Source organism: Cynocephalus volans, chromosome 5 (genome assembly GCF_027409185.1).
Source record: "Cynocephalus volans isolate mCynVol1 chromosome 5, mCynVol1.pri, whole genome shotgun sequence".
Classification (NCBI taxonomy): domain Eukaryota; kingdom Metazoa; phylum Chordata; class Mammalia; order Dermoptera; family Cynocephalidae; genus Cynocephalus; species Cynocephalus volans.
The window spans coordinates 137,461,644-137,488,054 of record NC_084464.1 but is presented as its reverse complement, the minus strand read 5'-3'; the positions used below and the strand labels follow the sequence as shown (position 1 = coordinate 137,488,054).

At 38.4% G+C, this 26,411-nt stretch overlaps 1 protein-coding gene across 1 annotated transcript; it reads left to right on the top strand.

Annotated features, from left to right (window-relative positions):
- Window positions 1–5,233: 5,233 nt before the first annotated feature.
- IFNGR1 (interferon gamma receptor 1) lies at window positions 5,234–25,289 on the top strand. The gene is made up of 7 exons (XM_063097327.1): window positions 5,234–5,413; window positions 15,173–15,287; window positions 15,936–16,102; window positions 17,565–17,731; window positions 19,664–19,850; window positions 22,609–22,733; window positions 24,179–25,289. Exons 1-7 carry the CDS (start codon window positions 5,329–5,331, stop codon window positions 24,755–24,757), a joined length of 1,425 nt encoding a protein of 474 aa, XP_062953397.1. The 5' UTR covers window positions 5,234–5,328; the 3' UTR covers window positions 24,758–25,289.
- Window positions 25,290–26,411: the final 1,122 nt, after the last annotated feature.

The window sequence follows — 26,411 nt, the reverse complement described above, 5'->3', positions numbered from 1 at the left end:
AACTTTTTAGAATTGCACATAGAAATGCTAAGCTTGGGATAAACAGAAAACTTTCCCATAACTAAAGTCTGTTGTAGATAAAAAATAATAATAAAAAAAAAATAACATAACAAAAATGCTTGCTCTAAGGGCAGTCATCCTTGGTGCAGCTAAACCTACTGATGGGAAAGTATGTGAGCTAAAAGCTTCAATGTTAACAGTTGGGGGATGTTCCTCATCTCCTTTTCAGCTTTTTCTTTGAGTTTCTTAGGGAACTAAGTGTTGCCATGATGATTATCTCATTGTTCTTTTTGTAACCACCTGTGTTCCTTTTCTGTAACTTTCTTGCCTAGACAATAAAAACTGAGAAAACCTAATTTGGGGTTACTCCTAGGGATTCTTCTCTCTTGAAGAAATTGCTCCTGGGATTAACCCCTTCTGGGTCTCTCACTGCTCTGGAAAAATGGGCTTTGAGTAATCCTTCGCATCTCCATCACCCTGGGAGAGGTGACAAGTTTTAAAATCCTGGAGGGATTGAGTAGAGAGAAAAGTAAATGTTTTAATTGTTGAAAAGAACCATCAATGTTTCAAAATAAAGAAATTGTAGAAACCCCATTTTTTATCAGTTATTCAGTTTTAGGTAATTAACTTTTGTTCTTCCGACCTTGGTTAGTAGTTTTATAAATCCATTAGTTTTTTTCGTTAGAATAATGGTACAAACTCAAAGTTGTCAGGAACCTTTATCTGATAGTTTAGGACATAACACTTTAAAATTATAATTGAACCAAGGTTATGATTGATAGCATTTATATAAGACGCAGATTTTTAAGAACCTTACACAATTTTGGAATACATATTAATAATATTTCAGTATAACATAAAGAAGATCAAACATTAATTTTGGCTTTGACAATGCTTCCCATATAGTCTAATTTATCAAATAAGCCAATTGTTTTTGGCACATCTCTTATATCTATCCTTTGAGAAGCTCCAAAGTTCCAAGCCCTTGGAACTTCTCAAAGTGAGTTCAAGTCAAAAGTGTGAGTTTTTAGTATTTGGTTTTGGAATGTTTGTCAAATAACAAAGGCTTAAAATACTTAGCTTAATGAGATCACAAATCACCATAAAAATAAAACAAAAGTGACAAAGGATTTCAAAGGCAGAGAGCACAAGAAATTGTCTTTATGAAACATGGAATAAGTTTCTTAGAACAGTTATCTAAAAAAAATTTTTTTTTAAAAATAATCTCTTACAATTTTCTATTAATAGCAGTTAAGTGTTTTCAGGAAATCTGGTTGTTGTAATGTAGGAGAGGAAACTCTAACCTTGTATCAGAGTACCTTTGATATTAATGTTTAATTTTTAGAAAAACTTATACATAATTTGATTTTAAATGATCTTTTTGGTTTTGGCTGGGTTCACAACTTTAACCTTAAAAGCCTTTAGCAAAGTCAAATGTAATCCCATTTGGTTAGAAAACCCAGTCAAAGATGTAAGCTGATAATTCTGAAAACATTTTTTATAGTGATATGATTTTAAATCTTTTACCCCGTTTTTTCTTTAGCAGTCTTTTGCCTTAACATTTGCAGAACTCTGTGCACAGATACATTTCATTCAGAGATGTAGCCACTGTAATTTTGTAGACCAATTTCTGTTGCTCAAACTTGCCTAGAGAAACTCAGTGAGACAACTTTTTGGTCACCAGATTTTAAATGACCATAAAGCATGAATTTCATTGCTCAAACCCAAGCATACAGACCTTTCCCAAACATACAAAATGTTGGCTTTTTTATCCTTGAGTCACTTCTCACCCCCCAAATGGTAACTTTTAAACAAACAGTGTAAAAAGAGTGTTAAAGAGAGATGCTTGAAAAGGGAACAACAGGAAAGTAAGGAAGGAGGCAAAGCACATGATGTTCAGCATAACTAGGTAGTGAAGCATGCAGCAAAGGAACACAGAAAGGAGAGGGCTGTCTATTGTGCCTCCACTAGTTTGGCTACTGTAGTTACTCTTCAACCCTTTTCAACCATTAGGCTAGGTGTTAGCTACTGAGTTCCATTGCAGGCTATAAATTGAAACTGTTTTCATCACTGCGGAAAACATCCCACATTCCACCTTTAGCTCAGAATGTTACACATACAATGTTGCTAAATGAGCCCCCATTTCTAAACAAACCCTGTCATTGACTGGCTCTTTTTAACTTTTTTTCCTTTGCCTGTAAGACTGTTTGATGGGAGCATGTAGCCTAATTTGCTATATATTCTTTGTCTATCCTGATGCAAAGTGGCAAGATTTGTGATCCAGTGACAAAGTGGTCAGTTTTGCCGTGGACCACATAGCATCACCCCAAGACAGGGAATGGTTACCCAAGATGGGGAGTTGGGTTTAGTTCATAAAAGAAGTATCTGGAAAGTAGTGTAGGAGTGATGGAGAGAGGGTTGAGAACGAAGGTAAACAAAGGCTTGGGCATAGGAGACTTCAGACCTCTTTCCATTGCAATGGAGGAAACTTTCTAAATTACGAAGAATTTGGAAATCGAAAGTGTCGTGCTCTGGCCACCGGCTTTCATTATCCAATTTGTATTGTGGCCAGGCAGTGTTGCAGAAGAAAGTAAGTCCTTCTGGGTGGATATCAGGTGAGAGTAGAAGGAGAGGCCTGATTGCCCAGAATGTGAAATGTAAATTTGGGGGGTGAGAGAAATTCAGGTCCCTGAGATCCTCAGTGAAGACCAGGCGTCCCTGGAAATCTGTGAGGATCTGCGAGTGAGAGGCAAACCAACAACACCAGGCGCCCCTAAGTGTGGAGATGCCTAGCCACCAGTGTGGCTGAGAGGAGAGCACTGGGGTTTTGAGGACAGTCCTGGACTGTTAGTGAACAGGGTCCCATAGTGAGAGGGAAACAAGAATTCACTGACCTAAGCAGAGATCAGTAGTCGGTGTTGGATGCAAGAATCAACAATGGAATGTGCAGCGAAAAACGGCTGGCTCCAGTCTCAGGACAGGACAGACGAGGTGAAGCAGAAGAGAAAGATCTCCACTCTTTGGGAGGCTGATTACTGGCGCAAACAATCCTAGGGCCTTTATATGGTAAGGAGGTGTAGCCTCAGCCAATGGCCTTCAGTTATCTCGCCTTTTTATGGGAGATCTCTGAGAGAGAGAGAGTTGATGGCAGATGGGGGTAGGGACAAAGGACTGCTCAGGATCCGGGAATAAGCCCGGAATGTGCTGCCACTGCCCATCCCTTCTCAGGTTGCAAGAGAAAGTCCTTTGCCCGAGTCCCAGACCCCGTTCCAGGGGTGGGGGGCAGAGAGAGAGAGAGCGAGCTTTACCAGGTTCATAGCCTGGGTGGCTGAAAGCCAAACTACCTGGTCCCACCATTGGGTACCAATAAAAGTTAGGTTTGGGGAGACGGTGGAAAGGGAGAGAGAGACCCAAGCCAGATGCTATTTCAACCAAAAAGCTTTATTCCACTAACATGGAAGGGAGACTGAGCCAGATCAGTTCCTCTGAACAAAGGAAAGCAGGGTTTTATAAGCCTTTGAGGGTTCTGGCAGAGTAATGGGCAACTTCGAAAACAGTGGTATGCAAGGTGACACAGCCCTTGTAGTCTGCTAACACCTGATTGGTTAGGGCATAGGCTTCTGATCACTGTCACTACTGTATCAGTGCAAAGCGCGCCAGCTACAGCAGCCCACGAGATGTTCCTTTGATGAAAATGGTCATGTTTACCCCTTCCCAGGAGAGAAATTTCGCTGCTCCGTCCCCAGAGTAGAAAAGGGAAAGGGGAGGGGGAGATTAACCTGGCTGTGCTGATGTTAAGCAAGCCATGAGGCCTAATATAAATAAAATGAATTAGGCAATAATTCCTCTCTAGTTTGTACAGTGTCTTCATAAGGTCTTTCTCTCTAAATTTTGCTTAACGCTAGAGTGATCGTGCATTCTTTCATTCCACAAATACTATGTGCCAAGCAAAGATTTCAGCACGATGGAGCTTACATTCTAGGAGGAGGAGAAAGTAAACACTAATGTGTATATTGTAGTGTGGGGGAAGGTAGAAAAGCATCATTAAAAAATAGTAGAGGTGGGTAAGGAGGATGGGAGGGTGGGTTGCAATTTAAAATTTTTGCTAGGGCCGACCCGGTGGCTCACTCAGGAGAGTGCAGCGCTGGGAGCGCAGCGGTGCTCCCTCCGTGGGTTCGGATCCTATATAGGGATGGCCAGTACGCTCATGGGCTGAACGCCGTGCAGACGACACCAAGCCCGGGCTTGTGATCCCCTTACCGGTCACAAAGAAGAAAAAAAAAATGTTTGCTAAAGGTCATCATAAGCAGCAAATTGAAGCAGGTGAGGAATTATCCATATGCATATTTGAGCACAAGTGGGGAGCCTTTCAGGAAGGGCAACTAGACCAAGTGGCTGGAGTGGAATGGGAGAGATGCAAAATAATAGATTTGGGGCCGACCCCCGTGGCGCACTCAGGGGAGTGCAGCGCTGGGAGCGCAGCAGTGCTTCGGCCGTGGATTCGGATCCTATATAGGGATGGCCGGGGCGCTCACTGGCTGAGCGCGGTGCGGCCGGTCACAAAAAAGACTAACTAACTAACTAACTAACTAACTAACTAACTAAATAAATAAATAAATAAATAAATAAATAAATAAATAATAGATTTGGTCAGAGAGGCAACAGGGCATCCTTCTGGATGAGAGGCTGCTTAATAAATCGCTATTTGACATTTAATTGCTGAAAAGGTAAAGCAAGTTGTTTGATGTCCAAGAATAAACTCGTTCTTGGCCGAGCCAACTCGATTTGAACTGGGGGAGTTTGCACAAATCTCTTCGAAGTCTCAGCTTCCTCAAATAAAAATGCAAGGATTGGAGAAGGCCCTTAAGGGCTCTCTCTGTTCTAAAATCTCAGGCTCCAAGACGCTCTGACGGCGAAGTCTAAGAGGGTAAAATGAGAATTGTGACCGCGCTGTGGCCTAAAGCAAAGGTCTACAACCCCAGGACACTGCAAACACAGGAACAAAAATTGCGGAACACAGTGTCAAGCCGAAAGGACGTAACCGCAGGATCCTCGTTCCTCACGTACTCGCGACCCCGACGCCACGGCAGACTAGCGCCCAGAGCGCCGCGCTCGACGTGAGCCCGCCTCTCCCGACCCCCGGTCCACAACCAGCTTCCGGGTCCCCGCCCACTCCTCGCCCCCGGTCGCCGCGCTAGTTCAGGGCGGCGGAAGTGACGCGAGGCCCAGGCGGCAGGGCTGCGGCTGGGCTGCGGCGGGGCCGCGCCGGCGACTCCCGCGGTCGGTCTGCGCCAGGCCCGGAGCTCTGTAGCAAAGCTCTGTAGCAGTATGGCTGTCCTCGCCCTCCTGTTCCTTATCACGCAGGTCGTGAGCAGAGCTGCGATGGGCACCGCGGAACCGGAGACGTTCTCGGGTACTGTCGCTCGCGGTGGGGCCGCGGCCGGGTGGGGACGGAAAGTGGGCGGGAGCCGCCCCTGCCGGGCAACCGCCGGTTCTCCGCGGCCGCCCTCGCCGCCTAGCCGGTGCCGGGCTTCCCAGGCCACCCCGGCGTCGGGCTCTGCTACCTTTCTGTCGCCTCTGTGTTGTTGCCAACACAAACAGTTTCTCCTGTTCTTTTAATCTGTTTTAAAATAAGCTAGTTTCCTGGTCAGTGTTTGACCCCGTGTCCACAATTCATGGCTTAAATACTATATTCTTAGGGTGGACCCAAAATAGGATAGGAGAGAAGGTGCTCTGTCGCCGGCCGAGAATTATTGTGACAGTGACAGGTTCGTCTTACGTCTAAGTCTGGAAGTGGTGGGATTTTTCTGGAACTGGTCAGTGGTGGGCACTGACCAGCCGTTTTGTCGGGCCGTAGGTCTCTTCCCAGAGCTTAGTTCTCAGGAGCATTTTATTTCCGCCTGCTTATTGACGTTTCTCAGGAAACAAATGATGAGGATAGCTTTTCTAAAGCTTAAAGTAATCGTGATTTGGAGCTCCGAAGAAATCAGTAAACCTTTTCAACCCAGCTTTCCCTTTCCCCACTTTCCCCAGTCTTGCGTGTCTCCTCAGTGTCCAGTTAGAAGCTGTCTGGAAGGGGAAGGAGTAGGGCAGCCTAACCGCCTTAACGTCAGGCGAACTGTGGGCCTGAACCTCTGTATTATGACTTTTTCCAGGAGCTCCTGTTAGGTGTGCTCCATTTATATCCAGCCCTCCTTTGGCTTCTCTTCAAAAGTCAAGCAAACAGATAGTCATTCCTTGGAACAGACATTGTGCCAAGCGCTGGGAATACAAAAGTGATGGTCACTCATTTTCTGATGTCAAGGATCATGATTTTAATAACTAACAGTTATTAAGTGCTAGGCACTGTTGTAAGTGTTTAACACATCTTGTTTTCACAGCAGTCCTGTAAAGTAGGCGCTATTTGTATCTCCATGTATGGATGAGAAATTGAAGCCCAGAAAGGTTTGCCCAGCTGGCACAGAGGTCACTACTATTCAGTGAGGAGCTGGACAGTTTGGCTCCAGAGTCCAAGTTCTTAACCTCCCTGCCAACTGCAACTATCTAGGGCGAGTTAATCATCCACTTGGACAATTGCAGTGCATGGATATTGTGATAAGATGAATTTTAGCACAGACTACGGGAAAGCAAGATGTGGGGGCCTCATGTCCAGGGAACTCAGGAAAGACTTCACAGAGAAGGTGACACCAGTGTTGGAACTGGAGGTGCAGAGAGATTGACGTATGCAGAGGAAGAGGTGTGAAATGGCATGTTGAATTAGTGGAATGTTAAGTGTTTTATTGCAGACTGTGTGTGTGAGGACATAAGGGGAGATAGGATAGATGGAGAGGTAGGAACCAATTAATGAAGTGCCTTGTCATGCATACCAGCAAGGGATAGAAATATAGCTTTGGCTAACTTAAGCAAAAAGAGGAATTTATTGACTTAGAAAATCCAAGCAAGAGTTAAACAGAAAATTAGATGTCAGCTGGGCCTCAGGAAGCTAGAACCAGGAACCCAAACTACTGCAACTCTCCTCTTATTTCTAACTGGGCATTGACAGCTTTCCCTACTTGACAGCAATCATGGATGCTAACAGCTTTTGGGTTTTGACATCTTGTAGCTTCCTCCAGCCTATGAAAATCCCAAGGGAAGACTCTGATTTACCCAGCTTGGTTCAGGTACCAGCTCACATGGGAAGGACATTGTCACAGCAGGTGGGGTGAGGAGGAGTGGTGTTCCTGAAAGAAGTGCAGGTGCTGAGCCAAAAAAATAATATGCCCATAATACCTTGCTGAGTTAGTGGGCAGTCACTGATAATTTTACAAAGGGGAATGATTTTATGCAGGATCAGATATGCCATTTAGAAAGACCAGCCATCTTATAAAGTGTTTGGGAGGAGAAGCCCATTAGAAGGCTGCTGCTTAAGTCAGGGAAGGAGTTGTTGAGTAGTGGTAAATAGAGTTTAAGTGGAGAAAAGAGAACAGTTTGAAGGAACATTGAGAAAGCAGAGTCAGTAGGATCCTGATTGGATGTGAGCAGAGAAGAGGAGGATGACTCAGGTTCCTGGCTCAGGCAGAGTGTTAAACCAAGTGCCAGACCCTTCCTGCTGAGTACAGGGCCCTCTTGAATGTGGGGCCCCGTGTGACTGCACAATTTGTACATCCTTGAAGCCTGCCCTGGGAGTAAGATCGCCTGTAGGCCTCCCATGGGAACATACCCTGCAGCTTTCTGTACCCCAGCATTTTATAAACACAAGTGTCAGTGAGCTCCTCCCCTTTTCAGTTCATTTTCAGTACATTTCCCTAGATTTTTCAGTGCATTTCTCTAGATTTTATGTTCCCTATGCTTTTAAAGTGAAAGTGCAAAATCTCCTGAGAGTGGGAGGAAGACACCTGCTTATGGCTCTTGGTTAGCTTCCCAGTCTTCTGGTATTCGCCCCGTGTGTTAACTCTTACTGTTGCTGAGCCTAACTGTGTAGTTGGAAATTCACCTTAAATGAGGCAACCTGGTAGGAGCAGGGAAGCAGTCAAGAGAATATAGTGATATGGTCAGCATCTGGAAAATCCAAGTATTTGGTATGTATTGTGTTATATTCATGGGCTTTAATTAATATTTCTTAAGTGAAAATAAAACCCATATGTGCCACTAATCATCAGTAGTGTTTCACTCTTCATGTACTTTTACATATAAAAGTAGTATATATTTTTTAAGTGAATCAGGGTGTGCTAGTGGCTGCCTTCTTCCAGTTGCTCTTCCACTCTGGGTACTATCTGAAGAGCCAAACTGGACTTTCCCCCTGATGTAGGGTTCCTAACTGACCTTCTGTATTTTATGCTCATTTTCTGACTTTAAGTTAATGCCCTGGGTAGTGTTTACATTTTTCATTATTTCTGTGGATTCTATTTTTATTTATTTCAGAGATCCAAAATACTTAAGCTAATGCATTTTAGTTATATATATATTAGTCTCTTTCTGTTACTTATAACAGAATACCTAAAACTGGGTAATTTATAAAGAAATAAAATTTATTTCTTACAGCTTCAGAGTCTGGGAAGCCCAAAGTCCAGGGAATGCATTTGGTGAGGGCCCTGGTGGCGGTGGCTCTATAGTGTCGCAGGGTAAACTGGCGAAATGGCTGAGCAAGAGAGGGAGAGCTAAGCTTCTCAGTTGCCCTCCTTATAAAGCCATAACCTACCTAGTCATCTTTTAAAGGCCCCACCTTCAGTTACCATAATAGGATTTCTCACCCTCTTAACACTGTCACAGTGGGGATTAAGTTTCTAATACATGAAACTTTGGTGGACACATTCAGCCCATATGAGGGTATTAAATTTTCTTTTTCATTTTATTTTGATCCATGACTCACACATACTTTGAAAGATCCACATTTTGATTCTATATAAAAAAAAAAAACCCTAAATAATCGAAGAGAAAAATAATAGTTTTAAGAAACTATTCACAATATTTGGAGGTACACAGCAATAGTGCAGTTATTTTACAAACGAAATGAATAATCGGTGGTTCATTTTAATTAGACAGAGAATCAAAGTGAAATTTGAACCAGAGTGAACTGACTTCTTTTCAGAAACGAATTGGTTTACTTTTAGTTTTATTAAAGGGTATCTTTCTTTTAGATTATCCCAATGCGTAGCAATCAGAATACTAGGTATCCATTTCAGTCTTGTCCATTTTAAAGAAATAATTTATTTTAATACATAGTTCAGGTTTTCCAGTGACCGTCATGTAAGTGTGGTAGTGTAATAAAATCAGGCAACATTATTTGAAGCAGATGCTTGTGAAGTCATCAGAAAATAGTGATCTCTGGGCCGAGCCCGTGGTGCACTCGGGAGAGTGTGGCGCTGGGAGCGCAGCGGCGCTCCCGCCGCGGGTTCGGATCCTATATAGGAATGGCCGGTGCACTCACTGGCTGTGTACCGGTCACGAAAAAGACAAAAAGAAAAAAAAGAAAAAGAAAAAAAGAAAGAAAATAGTCATCTCTAATTCCAATTTATATATGGAAGTTATTACTTACCCCTTATTTTATTAAATGAACTGACATGCTTAAGCAGTTTTTCTTAATGAAAACCAGCAAAGCTTGGCATATTGTCAGGTCTTTATATAACTTCTCTAAACTTTTGTTTTCTCATTAGTAAAATACGCTCATAGGATAATTGTAGTGATTACCTGAGATAATGCATAAAAAAATTGAGCACACTGCATGTCTTGTAGTAAATGTTTAATATATGTTTGTGATTATCATCCAATAATGTACATCACTATTTTAGCAAATATATTTTTAAATATTAAATTGTTTGTTATATATGAGAAGTTGTGTTGGCTTTTAAATAACAAACTCATCCAGATTAATACAAGAAATTTAAAAACTCAGCAGCTAACTCATTCTTCCACCTTTTCCCTGTTTTTGGTAGACTGAAAAGGCCTATTGGTTTTTTTTGGTTTCTAAATTATTTCTCAACTTACAATGAATTATTCCAAAAGGGAATTAGTCTTGGGAAATGACTTCTCTCAGAGACTAGATTGGTCTGTTCCAATCAGAATTCATGCTATTGGGTAAACAGGAACAAGAACAAAATCCTGGATTTGGGTCAGAAAAGTGGTAAGCAGCTGTTTGTTGGATAAGCCCTAACTTGGTGGTGGTTTGAGTGAAGGATCGGGGATGGGGCTTCATTACAGTTTCAGTGTAAGCCACTATTTGGTATGTCCAGGTCTTTAAACAAAGAGAAGAAAAGTATTCATTCACATCTGTTGTGTCACTTCTGGGCTTCACATTTTAAGAGAGTGAGTGAGTGATGAACCAGAATAGGTCCCGAGGATAGAAAGAAGAGGAGACTGAAGGGCACCTAGGGATATTTCACGTGTCCTCATTGAACCCTTAATTCTGAAACTATCTTTTTCTGAAGGTACAAGAAAATCTATAGAAGGAAGTAGAAAATTGACTGTTTTTGCATTAGTGTCACAAACTGGCCAATATACAGTTCTTTTCAAAGCCAAAAAATATTTCAAAGCCAAGACATATTTCAATTAAAAACTTTTATGAACTTTTGAAATATCATGTGCAAGAATTTTCAAGATGTCATTCTGTCTAAATCCAGAGAATGCTGCTGTTTGCTAAGATGAAAGTTGGAAAGCATTAAGAAAAATAGCCATTTTATCAGCATTATAAGACCATTCAGGAGGTAGATTGTAATCATAAGTATATTCTGACAAAAATACAAAAGCCTTGACTTGATATTTTTCTCCTATTCAGTCTGGAATTCTTACGCCATTTCTTAGTTTGCAGAGCAGAAGAAACCTTTGTGAAAATACCCAGGGCCGTGTAACTTTAACGTGGGAAAGATCTATGGGAAACATAGATCTTTTCTCCAAGAGTTTAGCCAGAAAAGGGTGCAGATGCTTTAATTTGGAGCTTTTTTTTTTTTTTTTTTTGGAGTTGTAGCATCCAATAACTTGCCACAAAAACAATTTGACTACTGGCCCCTTTATCCTTCTATATGCTTCTTGGTTTGTGCTTCCCATAGGGAAGCAGATGAGAAGATTGTCGAATGATGTTTGCAGTCCGTAGCTCTGTTCTGCCTTAGGTGTCTTTCATACAGTTTTTGTATGCTAGTGTGTTAAAGTAGGTGACGCACTCTTCAGGCTGTCCTTCTTTCAAAAGAGGCACAGATTGGCAATTATGGGGTGGAGCATAGGTGGCAGCCCCAATTCTTATCACCCATCCATGCAAAGGATCTTGCCAGTGTCAGACTGTACTCTGCAGGTATCTGTCATTTGCTTCTGTATTAGTTTGTTTCTGTTGCTTATAACAGAATACCTGAAACTGTGTAATTAAAGAAGAAATGAAATTTATTTCTTACAGTTTTGGAGGCTGGGAAGTCCTTGGTCCAGGGGGTGCATCTGGTGAGGGCCTTCTTTTGGGTGGGAACTATCTACAAGGTCCCATGACAACCAGGGTGTCACATGGCGAGAGTGGGCTGAGCAAGAGAGCTAATCTCCTCACTCACTCTCCTTATAAAACCATCAGAACCACATCCATGACCACCCATTAAACAATCAACCCCTTACTCCGTGACTGGATCAATCCATTTACAAGGTCACAGTCCTCGTGATCCATCACCTTTTAAAGGTCCCACCTTTCAAATACCATAATTGGATCTTCCGCCCTCTTAGTGCTGTTACAGTGGGGGTCAAGTTTCTAGTACATGAACTTTGGTGAATATATTTGACCCATAGCAGCCTCTCCCTCTGCCCTACATTCACCAGCAATTATTGCAGAGCTGTTCTGGCTGCTGTTTTTTGTTTCTTTGTGACATTCTCATTGCCCTGTCAATGGCACTGCTCCATCACCTGCTGATCTCCACCTGTCTTGTCTGTTCTCTCCTTTGTTCTTTTTTCATATCCTGTCTCTTCTGGCTTTTTATCAACTTTCTGAGGAAACAGTTGGCTCTCCTTTTTTTCTACATTGTAATTAGAGTGTTATGAAAAACTGATTCTTCTCTTTCTGTATCTGGTTTTGTTAAATCTTCAGCTATAAGTTCTGACAGAGTTCTGGGAACTAGATCTTAAAATAGCTGAAGCTTACTCTGGGTATTGCATGCAGATACAGTGTACCACATAATTCTGAGCCCATTTCTGAAAGTAACATAAGTTACACAAGACTCTCTGGACATTTTCAAGAGATAGAAATATCAGTAAGATGATTTAATTTTATAAAATCACTCTAGTAGGATCTTTCTTTAAACTCCATAGATAATAATACTCTTTTGCTATTTCTACATATATTTTTATTTACACAAATGTATTATGAATAGAAGCTTGTTGTAAGCCTTAATTATTTTAAGCTGAATATATAACAGTTTAAACTTCAGTTTACAAAATTCTGAAACTTATCAACCAAACTATTCATGTCTGTCTGTCATGTGATTTTAGCAGAGACGACAAAGGCAGATATCTAATCACTGCATGATTTCTCTACCGGCAGGATTAAAACCACACATTACATCTTTTGACATAAATACTCAAAAGTTTTCCTTTAATCTGGTAGTGATTTCTGTTTGCTAGAATCCATTGAAACCTCTTCCTCCTACCACCTGTCTGTCTCGATTGTCTTGAAAGCTATGATTTAAGTCCTTGTCCTAGCCTAACCATGTCAGGCTTTTACTTAAAAATGGGAAACATGGTTTGATTCACATTAAAAACTAATGCTGCACAAGTCTATTGTTGTTTGTGGTTTTATAATGTATGATTTAGAAGCCCCTTCCTAAGTCCAAATGCATTTTAATTGCTATTCTAGTATGGAGATTGACTTCTATAGCCTTTTCCTCAAACACAGGAATTTCAGATTGAGTATACACAATTATAAAGTCATTCCTGTTGGGAATAATTAAAAAGAGGGGCTTGTCATTATTGGAAACTGGAGGAAGGGATCCTAGCTTTGTAGTGGCAGAAAGCTTAGCAACACTATTGCCTTCATTAACATGGAAAGTAAAAGTATGCCTGATGAGCTGCAGGATCTAGCTCAGGAGGTTTCCAAGCAAAGTGTTGAAGGTGCCACCTAGTTTCTTCTTGCTTCTTAAAGTGGAATGTAAGAGTGGGCTAATAAATTGTGGGAAGAACTGTTAAACAAAAAGAAACTAGGACCTGATGGTTTGAAAATTCTCAGTCTCTCGAGAGGCAAAGGATGCTAAAATTAAGCAATGGCCTCTGAAGGAAGTTCAGATTCATTACAAGTTTTCTTAGCATCAGATATCTTTCTTATCTGGCTGCAAAGTTATGTTTTTATATGTGATTGTTATGTGATATTTCTGTTTAATTGAACCAGGCAGAGTTGCGTTGGGGAGAGAAGTGGGGAAATCCACCTAAACAATAGACTGTAAACTATTTGTGACTAGATTGTGTGTGTGTGTGAGAGAGAGAGAGTGTGTGTGTGTATAGAATTATGTTTTAAAATTAGTTTTTCCTTCTAAATTTAAAACAAAAACCTAAAATTATAAATATATAAAACAGGATTTCTCAACCTTGACACTTTTGGTATCTTGGACTGGATTCTTTTTTTGTTGTGGAAAGCTGTCCTGTGCATTGTAGGATATTTGCCTCTATCCTCCAGATGCCAGTAGTATCCCCACCAACCTCTCCAGGTTGTGAAGAACCAAAAATGTCCACAGACATTGCCTGTTGTCACCTGGGAACAAAGTCACCTCTTGCTGAGAACCACTGCCATAAAGGAAAAAATAATCAGAAAAAGAATAGAAAGGCACTAGAATTTAGTTGTCCATAAGTGTGTACTATTTACCTAAATAACTCTTGACCCCTGTTCTGCTTTGAAAAGATAATACATGTTTTAAATAATTGTAAATTAATGTGCCAGTTTTGTATTCAGTAATGAATATTGAAATTTTTGTTTTAGGAAAAGTGTGATAGGTATTCCCTTCAATAGTAAGCAAATATCTTATGTATAGGAAATTAATATCACACTTGACAGATGAGGAAATCTGATAACTGTTTAGTAGTGTATCTAGGAAAGAACTCAGGTTTCTTAGTTTCCAAGCCAGGGAGTATTTTTCTTATTAGAGCAGTTCACTTGACATAAACCTAAGTGATTATCTCTAGGGTGTTTTGAAAAAACATAAATGTCTGGCTCTCACAGTTTTTGAGAATGATGATAAGTTATGTTTGGAAGCCACTGTTCCTGTCCACATCGCCATTCATTTATTTACTTCAGTTGTATAAATAAAACGTGTTTAATGGACTTTTCCAGCTAGGCGGGATTGATTAACCTTAAATTTCAGATCGTTTCACTAATTCTATACCTTCATGTTCAAATAAAGAAGTGAAGGGAGGGAGGGGATATGAGTGGGTTCAATTTTCCAAGGGGTGGTAGATGACAATTTTTTACACTGAGCAGGGGAAAAAAATGGCTACTTTTAATAACTAAATTTTAGTAGTGTTTGATTAGAAGAAGTTAAAATGATTTCTACCTGTTTTCATGTGACTTGTTCAAGCCTTATCAACACATGGTTTCTTTAATGCTTTTAAAGAGCAAAGGCAAGAAGAAATGTCAGGTATAGCTTTTGTAAAAAGCCCTCCACACCCCAGAGAACAAAATGTTGATGAAACTGGAATGGCCAATGGCTTCTTCAGTCAGTCTTCAGGCATCTATTCCTGTTGTATAGAAAAGGTTTAAGATGTGTAATAGTACTGGGTGTAGGATTGAGTGCCTGGTGGTATTTGAGAGTGAAATTTGCCATCCCTGGTGTAGCCCATTCTTCTCTAGGCATTGAATACAATCTGTGGTATCAAATATTGAAAATTCTAGTGATTAAATGAATTGAGGATTATTATTACAATAGATACTGCATTTATTTATAAAAACCCCTGAGACATCATGGGCACTTACTGCCTCATGCTGTATTTGTTTCCCTTCCATCACAATGATGTTTCTGTAATTTAAAATGAATCAGAACTATTTTATATATTTTTCAATAGACTTAAGTTCTAGAAATCTACTCTAAATTTAAATTATTTTGGCATCTGTTCTGGTGAATTCTGTGTTTCTTCAAATTTGTATACATATTTGACTTAAGATGTATTGAAATGATATCTTGTAATATCGTTTTCTGTGTTAATGTTAGGTTCTTACTATTGCCTCTTTTACTTTTTGAATCTCTTACAGTGCCTGTACCAACCAATGTTACTATTGAGTCCTATAACATGAACCCTGTTCTATATTGGGAATACCAGGTCATGCCACAGACCCCTGTTTTTACCGTCCAGGTGAAGAAGTATCTGTGAGTGTTGCTGTTTTATCCTTTCTATTCTGTTTTAGTCTAAGTCCTTACACATTCTGCAACCCTCTGTGTTCTCCTGTTATCCTCCCTTCCCAGATGGCAGAACTTCCCAGACTGCTGTAGACATCCAGAAGCACTAAGGATGCAAATTAGCTTTTTGCAGAATACTTCCTGCCTCTTATTTCTTCTTCCAATCAGTGTTAAAGTAAAGAAGTATCACTAACTTCGGACATTTTAAGGCATGAAATATAAAGCTAATAGTTAAGGTGTCATCTTAGTTCCTATAGTGTACTTTTTAGTAGAAAGATAAATTTCAAAAAAATTTTTGACAACTGTTGGGAGTCTTTGTAATACATCTATGTTAATAGGATCTAGAGTTGTTTAAAAAGCAGATTTTAAAAAATAAAATGTGCAATGTGGTTTCTGTAGGTCTCATATTTTGAATTGAGCCTTTTTATTGTAAAGGAATTTGTAGTACTTCTAACCGAACTAAGGGCTTCCTACTTTGTCTAGCTTCTCTAACCTATTCTTATTCAGCTCTTTCTACCACCTGCAGACAGTGAATGAAAAGCAAAGCACAGACTGAGATGGTTTGAGTGTGATGACAATAAAAGTTACCCTGTGTTTCCTTATTCCTTTTCATTTCAGGGGAGGAGTGTGGAACAATGCCTGTGTCAATATCTCTCATCATAGTTGTAATATTTTTGACCAAATTGATGATCCGTCAGATTCTCTCTGGGCCAGAGTTAAAGCTAGGGTTGGACAAGAGGAATCTCGTTATGCATTGTCAAAAGAATTCATTTTGTGCCGACATGGTAAGTAGAACATATACATGAGTAAATTTTAAATTTTAAAATACTTACATGTCTTTTGTATATGTGTGCTTTTATTAGCGGTTGCTACAGGTTAGCAGAATGCCTAAGAAACGAGGAATTTAGAGAATCAAATCTGATCCATTGCATTTCCACCCCATACACATGTGGGTCAGTGCTGTCCAGCTGTGCTCTGCACCACCTTTTTCTCCCCGTCTTCTGTCGCTCAGTTGTAAGTTACAGTCACTAAGGATTTTAGCTGCTGGCTCTCATCCTTCTCTCCTTAAGTCCTTAATGCTTGTGGGAATTTGAATACTAACCAAATACATTAAAAAATGTTTGAGTTCCTTCATCTCTTCAACCCCCATGATTTTCAGCTCTTCACTCTTCCAGCATCCCACTCCCCTAGTATACCTGGTCTTGTTATCATCTCAAAGTCCAGAATCTTCAGTGCCAGTTCCTGTATTCTGATGGTGATGTCCTATCTTAGCTCTCATACCCTCACTCCTGGGTCAAAGAAACCTTTACTCGCTTGCCTCCTCTCTGGTCTTCTAGTGCTTCGGTGCCTTTTCTGCTAGCATCACTTGATTCCTTGTCCAGCTTCCGTGCTTTATCACTTCACAACCACCTGCCATTGGTCCCTTCCACAGGTCCTCCTCTACTTGCCCTTTAAATATTTGTATTCCCCAGAATCCACGTCTTTGTCATGTGATAACCACACCATCTGGATGTCAGGTTTTTCCCACACAGATTTATCAAGGGCCTACTGTGTGCCAGAAAGTATACTAGGCCCTGAGGATATATTGGTAAGTAAGAATAGACCTGCCTGGCACACAGTAGGTACGCAGTGAATATGTGAAGAATAGATGAGAATGGTTCACTAGCCAAGTTCCAAATATCAAAGACTCATAATAAATATTTGTTAAATAGATGAATATCTAGTTCTGATTTTCCCAATAAAAATTGAGTGTTTAAATACAACTTAAATGCAAACTTTTACAGAGCCTTCATGCCAGACACCCAGAGATGTTGAAGATACAGTTTCAGTGAGGAAAGATAACTAAACATTTTTAGAATCAGGTTTCTTAATCTACAGAAGCAAAGATAAAGGAAAAATTACTTAGTAGAACTTCTGTTATATCCAGATTGTTTTTTTGTTTTGTTTTTTATTCAAGGTTTATAACCAACCGTTTTTCTCTAGAACTAGAAATGAAATTAAACTGTTAAAGAGGAGTTTAGATTAGATAAGAATACTTCTTATCTGAAATCTTTTAAACATTTATATATTAAGGACACTTAGAATATCTTCTTGATGTTTGTGGAGTGCTTTAAATGTGGTCCTGCTTTAGAGCAACAACAACAAATACAAAAAAGAGTAGGTTGATTGATTGATTTTGGTAATTTTATGAAATGTACTATGAAGTTCCAAGGCCAGTACTAATTATACTTTCTCCCCCTCTCCCAGGAAAAATTGGACCACCTAGAGTGGATATCAGAGAGAAGGAAAACCAAATCATTGTTAACATATTTCACCCTACAAGTATGATAAATGGAGAAGAGTGGGGAACTATTTATGAGAATTCTTGTGATACATTCATGTACAATGTGTATGTGAGAGTGAATGAAAGTGAGGTATGTATTTCTATTTCATCTTTTTCAAAATGGAAATTATTCTGTAGCTAGCATAAGGTGTTTCATTCTGCAGTGTAATGAAAGTAAGATACTTAATGAATATTCAGGTAAGACTCATGGATCATAGACTTTGATAAGAAAAAAAAATGTGAATGCTATTGAAAGGAATTGGTATGGAGTGAATCACTAACAGTGACCAGGTGAATACATGTAAGTTTTTTCTTTGCCGCATTTAGCAGCACAACTATAATCTAGGATTTTTTCCCGTATACTTCCATTTCTCCACTGGTAAGATGACAGTAATTTTAAGCTTTTCTTCCTCACTGGTGGTGATAGAAAATAATATGAAGCTATAATTTGAACCATTGTTTATGAAGGAAAAAGTTAACAGTACAGCTGTGGGGATGTACTTACATTCTGGTACCGGTGTGGAGTCCACACTTGGCTTAGAACTGCTCTACTCTGTCCTTCACAGTGCTGCCATTAATCTATTTAACAAATACTTATCAAGCACATACTATGTGCCTTCTGGGCACCAGGAGTATAGCAATGAACAGTACAGACAAGACAAAACTCTGGAGAATTGCTGTGGAGCAAGGAAGGAGGATGGGGGTGGGGCATAATGATTTTCAGTAGGGCGGTCAGAGAAGGCCTCTCCGGGAAGCTGCTAGCTGGAGCCAAGGCTGGAGGAGGTTAGAAGGTGAGCCCCACGGACACACATGGGGAGAGCGTTTCAGGCACAGGGCCCAGTAGGCCAAAGGCCCTGGCAGGAGCAGGGTAGGATGGGAAGGGAGCAGCAAGGGGACCAGTGAGGCTGGGGCAGAGTTCAGGGAGCTTGTGAGGTCAGAGAGGTCACTGGGGGCCACGTCTCTTAGGGCATTGGAAGGGTTTGACTTTTATACTTTTATTCTGAGTGAGATGCTGTGCCCCTGGAAAGATTTAAGCAGGAGAGTGACATCTGATTTAGATTTTTAAACATCACTTTGGATGTTAGCAGAATTGTATTTCTAAAGTGCAAATCTAATCATATTACTCTGCTGCTTAAAAGCTTTTCACAAATCCCCATCAACTACAAAATGATATCTAAATTCCCTTCTATGGCATGGCCTACGAGGCCTTCATGATTTGACCTCTTGCATCATCTCCAGCCACCTGTCTCCCTGTTCCCTCAACATGTTTTCCTTCTGCTTTGGTGAACTGATTGTTCTTAGTTCTCTGAAGGTACCATGCTCTTTCATAGAATGCCCTTCTCCACCTTTTCCATTTGGTAAATTTCAGCTCATTCTTCAGTAGTCAACTGGGGTATCACCCTGAATTCTTTTCTGACCCAGTACACTGTTTTCTGTGGTCTGGTTATTCCTAGTTCCTTATATTCCTAGTTCCTCTTGCAGTATTTTTTTCATCTCTCTTCTACACTATATTGTAAGTTATTTGAAGTCAGGCACCAACATCCTACCTTGTGTCTTCATGCCCTCGCACAGGTGATCCACACGCTGTGCCTAGTTGAATGAATGATAAACTACCAGGGATTGCTTTGGTCACTTCTGTACCCAGAGATCTTACAGCCTTTGTGTAATATCTTTATTATTCTTCCTATGAAATGCTTTTATCTTTCACCAGCCAAGATTTTAGCCCTCTAGGAATAGGACAAATGAACATTTGTTGGTTTAACAACTAACAATGAACACTTCTGCTATTCAAGTTTTTAAACGTATAGTCCCTATAATGAACATTTTAATGGCTACGTAGCATCATGCTATGGTGAAATAACAAATTGACTTACTATTTGATATCAAAGCTTTGTTTAGACATGTTCAGCATTAATCATATGTATGTTTTTTTCAAGCATTTGACCAGGATTAATATGGTGGGGTTTTTTTGCAGATTACAGGAATGCATTTTCATTGTTTTTTTTTTTTTTTTTCCATACAGGTTCTAGAGAGAAGACACATAGAGACAGAAGATGATTGCAACGAGACTCAGTGCCATTTGAGTATTCCAGTGTCTTCAGTGAATTCTCGGTACTGTGTTTCAGTAGAAGGATACTCAAACACATGGGAAGTTACAACTGAAAAGTCAGAAGAAATTTGTATTACTGTTTTCACTACCAGCATGAAAGGTAAATTCTTGCCATTTTTTCTTAAATAAGGAGAGTGATAACCACAATAGGATAATGTGGAAAGAAGCAAATTCATTTGCAATTTCAAGTAATCTGTTTTCTTTTAAAAATATTCAGTAGTTTCATTCCTCAGAGAAGTTGAAAATTTAAAATAAGGCAGCATCTCAGGCATTAAAAGATACAAAACAACCAATTTGGAAAGACATGCTATGGCCTTTTGACCCAGGAAAGAAAAAAATATAACAAATACATAAAACTATATGCATAAATATCTACATTTCAGGATTATGAGAAATAATGTCAATTTCATGCTTCAACATAGCAAAATGTTATGAATCCGTTAAAATGTTCTATATGGGGATTGTAAGTTCAAAAACTGAACAGCAAGTATTCTCATTGATTAAAACTGTATGACATGTGAACTGGACAAGGACTGGAAATTAATATCCAAAAATAAACATAGACCAGTTTGAATAGTGGATTGTGGATCATTCTTATAACATTTTAAAATAATTAATTTTACCTTATCTTTTCCTTGTGGGAAGGAGGGGGGCGAGGGATACATATAAAAGAACTTTAGAACTGGCATTCTCAAGTGGCAGGTACCTTAAAAAAAGTTTGGGTGTTCTTTGCAGTTATGAAATTTAAATGTTCATTGTAGATAATTTGTAAAATATAAAAAACCAGAAAAAAACAAAGTTATCTGTAGTTCTGCTATCCCAAAAAGTACCCCATTATTCACAGTTTGATGTTTTTATCCCATCCTTTTTTTTGTCTTTAGGTTTTCTATGTAGCCATGATCATATTGTATAGTATATATAGTTTTTTGTACTTCTTTAAGCATATATTATAAATATTTTTCCATTTTGTTTCACATACTTGATTAATATGGCTTAATCTGTGTAGAATATTTTATCATGTAATTTTCTTTTATAATGTTCCCCAATTTTTGGACTTCTAAGATCATAGGTTTTTATTGTGATAAAAATCATGCTTTGATGACTGTCTTTGTGTGTATATATATTTTTTCCTATTGTTACAATGTTTTTAGAATATATTAGGTTAAAAAAATCTTCTAAAATTTTATGATGCAAGTATCTTTTTTTCTATTTTTTTATTTTAACATTTGTACATATTTGTAGGATACAGCTGTTGTTTCAACACATGCATATACTGCACAATGATTCCCTTTGGGTAGACAGCAGAGTTCTGTACCTATTAGTTCACCACTTCCCTCCCACGCCACCCAGTCCCCATATGGCCTCTGCTAACCATTATTCTACTCTCTACTTCTGTGAAAAACATTTTTTTTAGATTATACTTATGAGTGATATCATGCGGTATTTTGTCTTTTTGTGCCTGTTTCATGTCATTTAACGTGATTGTTCCCAGTTCCATCCATGTTACTGCAAATGATAGGATATTTTTAAAAATAATTGAGTAGTATTCCACTGTGTATATATAACAGTTTTTAATCCATTCATCCATGGATGGACATTTAGCTTTTTGGTTCCATCTCTTAGCTATCGTGTACAAGTATCTTTTTGAAGAATGGAAATCTAGGCTAAAGAGTCAGACCAGACATCTAAAATTTAACACTAATACCTTGCAGGCCATTATATGAAGGTTTCAAATAGATTACTTAAAATAATACAGTGCATTTTATGCTGATTTGCATTGTGCAATTTGAAAAATATAATCCTACTTAATGCACTAAATTTGAAATAATGTGAATGCCCCAGATTTTTTTTCTTTTTAATGCTTCCTGAACTATAAACTGGCTGGTATTTTGGCCATGTGGTGGCACCACTGTGGCTCGTGAACAACAATCTCTGCCTGCCTATCTAAGGGCCTTACATACTGCACTTCCTCAGCCCGTGGGACTTCTGACACAGTACTGGTATTAGTTAACAAGCATGATAAAAGCATTTATTAACTTGTAACATCCAGTTACTTTTCCAAAGAATTAACTCAGGAATAGGAATTAGAAGTAATAAAATGCCACAAAGGAGACCAAACACTGCACAGCATGTAGAGTACTGTTAACTTGGAAGAGAGGACTGTGAAGAAAAAAATACAGAGTATGCCACAAAAAGAAAAAGCAGCATCAGAGCAAAATACACCATAGCAATTATAAATGTGTGCGCTCTGAAGCGAATCTTACCTATTATATTATTCCTTATATCTGATTTGTAATCAAGGAAACTTTATTCCTGTGCAACATTAAGTATTTCTAGTCTTGAAATAAATAAATGTAACAGAAAAAAACTGAGTGGGGTTAAATTATTTTGAGTTACAGTCATTGCTGAAATTCAAGGGTTCGGATTCCTGTACCCGCCAGCTGTCAGAAGATAAAAACAAATAAAAATAAACATTACCAAAGTTTGTTTCTAAAGAGATATTTTAAATTCTCCTTTTCCCTTTTTAACTGAGAGAAAATTGTAACCCTAGAAACACCCTTTATTTGGGGCTATAAGGAAATTGTTATGAAAAAGCTATTTTAAGTACATTATGTCATGACAGTATATAGTTCCAGAAAGTTTTAGAGTTGCACAGCTGGGAAGAATCATTCTGCTATCTAGAACAGACAACTAACTTTTTACTGAGGTTGCTTGACTTCTGTTTTGGTTTTCTTTAAAACTCTGACCATGCTAATTAACTAATGTGTAAATTTATTAAAGAATAACTCTAAGACTTTTTGATAGACTATAGCAGTATTCCATCTTAATTCTAATTTGTGATTTTGCCCCTTTTTTAGATTCCATTTGGATTCCAGTTGTTGCTGCTTTTGTACTCTTTCTAGTACTCATCCTGGTATTTGTAGGGTGTCTTATTAAGAAGAATCTATTTAAGAGAAAAAGCGTAATGTTACCCAAGTCTTTGGTAATGTATTTAAATATTTTTCTTTAATTATATACACTAAAATGTTAACTTGAACCTATTTTGACCGTTTCTTAACTTTTGTTTTTAGAGTAGAATGATGTTCAGCAGGATGTCCTTTGCCATAAATCACTCAGTCTACCATACATCCCAAACCATACTTTTTTACTGTGCACGGGTACTTTTTTTATTCTCAGGGCAAAAACACAGACAAGTCTGTTAAAGAGCTTAAAGTCTGGTGGAAAGAAAAGATAAATATACAATGGGTGTACAATGCGATAGGTTCAAAAATAGAGGTTTTCACACAAGCCAGTGAGATTTCGTCCTGCTTTGAGGATGGGGCTTATTCATGGCTTTTCCAGAGGCAGTAATGCCTGAGCAGTCTTGAGGGACAGATAGGACTTTATCCAGGTACTAAGGGACAGTGTGTGCTAAGGCTCAGTCAACAAAGCATGGCTTTTGAAGATCTGTAAAGACAAATACTTCATTATGGGTGGAGTGTAGAAGGAACAATGGCCCAAAATGAGACTAACACAGGAGATTGACATTTTAAGTCTAACATTTCAAAGCCTTTGTATGATAAAAAGAACATTTAAAGGTAACAAATGGTAACTATTTGCATCAAATGTGACAGGAATAATATCTGTGATGTTCAAAGGGCACATCGAAATTTGCTATAAAAACACCACCTTTCAGTAAAGTGGATAAGAACTGTCAACAGTTATTAGACCATTCACATATGAATTATAATATTCATCCTTGCTAGTAATTAAGCACAAAGCAATCTTGCAATATGCCATTTTATACCCACTAGAGAAGGGAAAATAAAGCTGAATATTCAGTAGGACTAGTAGTAGTATAACTGGTATGTGCTTGCGGAAAGTAATATAGCCCTGGTAGGAAGTTAAGTATAGGTATACAGTGTACATACAGTATATAGTGTCATAAACATGCTGTAGCCTTTGACATAGTCATTTCATTCTTAAAAATTTATTCTAAGGAAATAATTTTATAAATAAAGATGTGTGAAATATTCAACATGTTCTGTAACTAGTAAAAATTGGAAACTAACATCTGTATTAGAGAAGTTATTTATTAGTATAAAGAAATAATATGAGTCACTGAAAATTATAATGATGAAGGCAAATAATGAAAATATTATATAAAATAAGCAGGTGTACTCCCATTACAGCAGCGTGCTTGTACATGGAAGGTAATATACAAAAAGCAACATATTGGGTGACTTTTTAAAAATCCTAAAAATTTATTTTTACTCTTATTATAGTACTTTTCATTAAAAAGAAAAAAAGAAAAGGCAACCAGCACCTGATTCAATTATATTATCCTAAACATGCCATTTAGTGATCCTTCAGACGTTTGGGTTTTTTTTTTTTGAGGATAGGTAAGTTTAATAATTTGTTATCTTTAATCTTTTTCTCTCTTCTTAGCTCTCTGTGGTAAAAAGTGCCACTTCAGAGACAAAACCTGAATCCAAATATGTATCGCTCATCATATCATACCAGCCAGTTGTGCCAGAAAATGAGAAGGTGATCTGTGATGAGCAGGTGTCTCCAGCAGCAATTTCAGGCATGCATGCTGAAGACAATTCAGGAAAAGTAGAACACAGAGAAGAACGTTCCAGTGAGACAGAAGTGGTGACTACTGAAGGAAACATTTCTGACATGGCCTCTGGCAGCCTTCTGACTCCAATAAAGAGAGAGGATTCTTTCCGTTCAAGTAGTAACCAGTCTGAACCCTGCAGCGTCACTTTAAACGTATATCACTCCAGAAATGGTTCTGATAGTGGCCTTGTGGGATCAGACAGCTTTTTATTGGACTCAGAGTTTACCCCAAATAATAAAACTGAAATAAAGACACAAGGGCAAGAGTCCATAACACTGAGAACCGCCCCCACCTCTTTCGGTTACGATAAACCGCATGTGCTAGTGGATCTGCTTGTGGATGACGGTGGTAAAGAGTCCTTGATTGGTTATAGACTTACAGGACATTCCAAAGAATTGTCATAAGAATAACTAAGATGCACCAACTTTGAAAAATCTGCTTTTCCTGGGCAGTTTTTCTGCTTTGATTTCATGAAAAGATCATGATCTCAGAAATTGTATCTTAGTTGACATTAACCAAATGCAGTGTCTTGGTTTAGATAGAAGCGTGTAAAGAGCCTGTTTGGCACTGTCACATTTGGCCTGAAAACTACAGACTTTTTTTTAAAAGGACAAAACAATGTAGCATATGAACCTCTCCATGTAGGTGGATTAGCAGCAGGAGTGAACACTCTAACACCCCTGCTTCCCGTGACAGCAGCTCATACTTCAGGATCCTTTCTAGCTGCTTCAAGAAATGTAATGGACTTTTTTTCTTTTCTGTGCCTCTGTATGGTATTTGTTTTTGTAAGTTTATGTGTATAGTATTTTTAAATGCTTAATTTCGGAAGAAATTCTGAAAGCTTTTCAAAACTCAGTTTAAAATCTAATTCAAACCAATAGAGTTAATAGAGAATGTAAATAGAAACATGTATATATTTTTTATTGAACATTGTATTTGGAGCTTTTTAAATAAAATATTTTAAAAACTCATTTTTGTGTTCATTTATTCAAGTACTTAGGCAGTCTTTCATAGTTAACCAGAATATTTTTAATTCATTGCTGTTTTCATGTATTAATGCTATAGAATCATTTTCTCATTGTTTACATCTGATCTTTAAAACAATCCTAAAAATAATCTGATCTTTAAAAATGATCCTTTTATATCTATATTTCAATGATTAGCACCCAGTGTGCAGAACACTGATCCAAGTGGTTTGGGAAGAAAAGCAGATTTAGCTGTAGAATGTGTGGACTGAGGAGTCTTTAGCATAAAGGTGGTGGTCAGAGCCATAGGAGTGGGTGAAGGAGGCCTTAAAGCATGTGGTGTGGAAAGAATCCCCAACGAGAGGCAAACCAAGAGCTAACATCCTTATTACACAGGAGTTCTTGGAATTACTAAAAGGATAGAAATATAAAAGATTCCCATGAATTCATGGACCAAAAAAAAGTTTAAATACAATTTACATGAGTAAATTAGCAAATAAACCATGGGAATATATTTCTCTTCACACAAAAGAGCAAATTAAAATGAAGTGCTATTTTATTCTATTACTGAAAAAAAATATTAAATACTGATGTGGTTTGCAGTGAAACTGGTATTCTAACTTATTTTGGGGGCAATGTCTTCTGAATTGCTTTTCAAACTGATATACCAGTACATATCACATTCTATAAAAGTACATATTCTTTGACAGACTTTGATCAATCTTTTGTGGGAAAATTATAAAAAATAAATCCTTAAATGAGAAATAATACATTAGAATGGGAAACAAAAGTATGAAAATAATTGAAATAGCCAAGGATAATAAGGTAATAGTCACTGCCCTTTAAAAGGATTGTACCAATATGTACTCCCTCCAAATATGAATGAAGTGACTGTTTTTATATCCTAGCTAACTGACTGATTTCAGTCTTTAATCTCCACCAGTCTTATAGGTAAAGCACTTAAATGGTTTTATTTGTATTTCTTTAATAAATTAGTAAAGTTGAGCATGTTTTATGTATTAGGTATTTATACTTCCGTGACGTGACTAATCTTGTCCTTTGTTTCATTCTGGGCTATTTATGTCTTACTGAT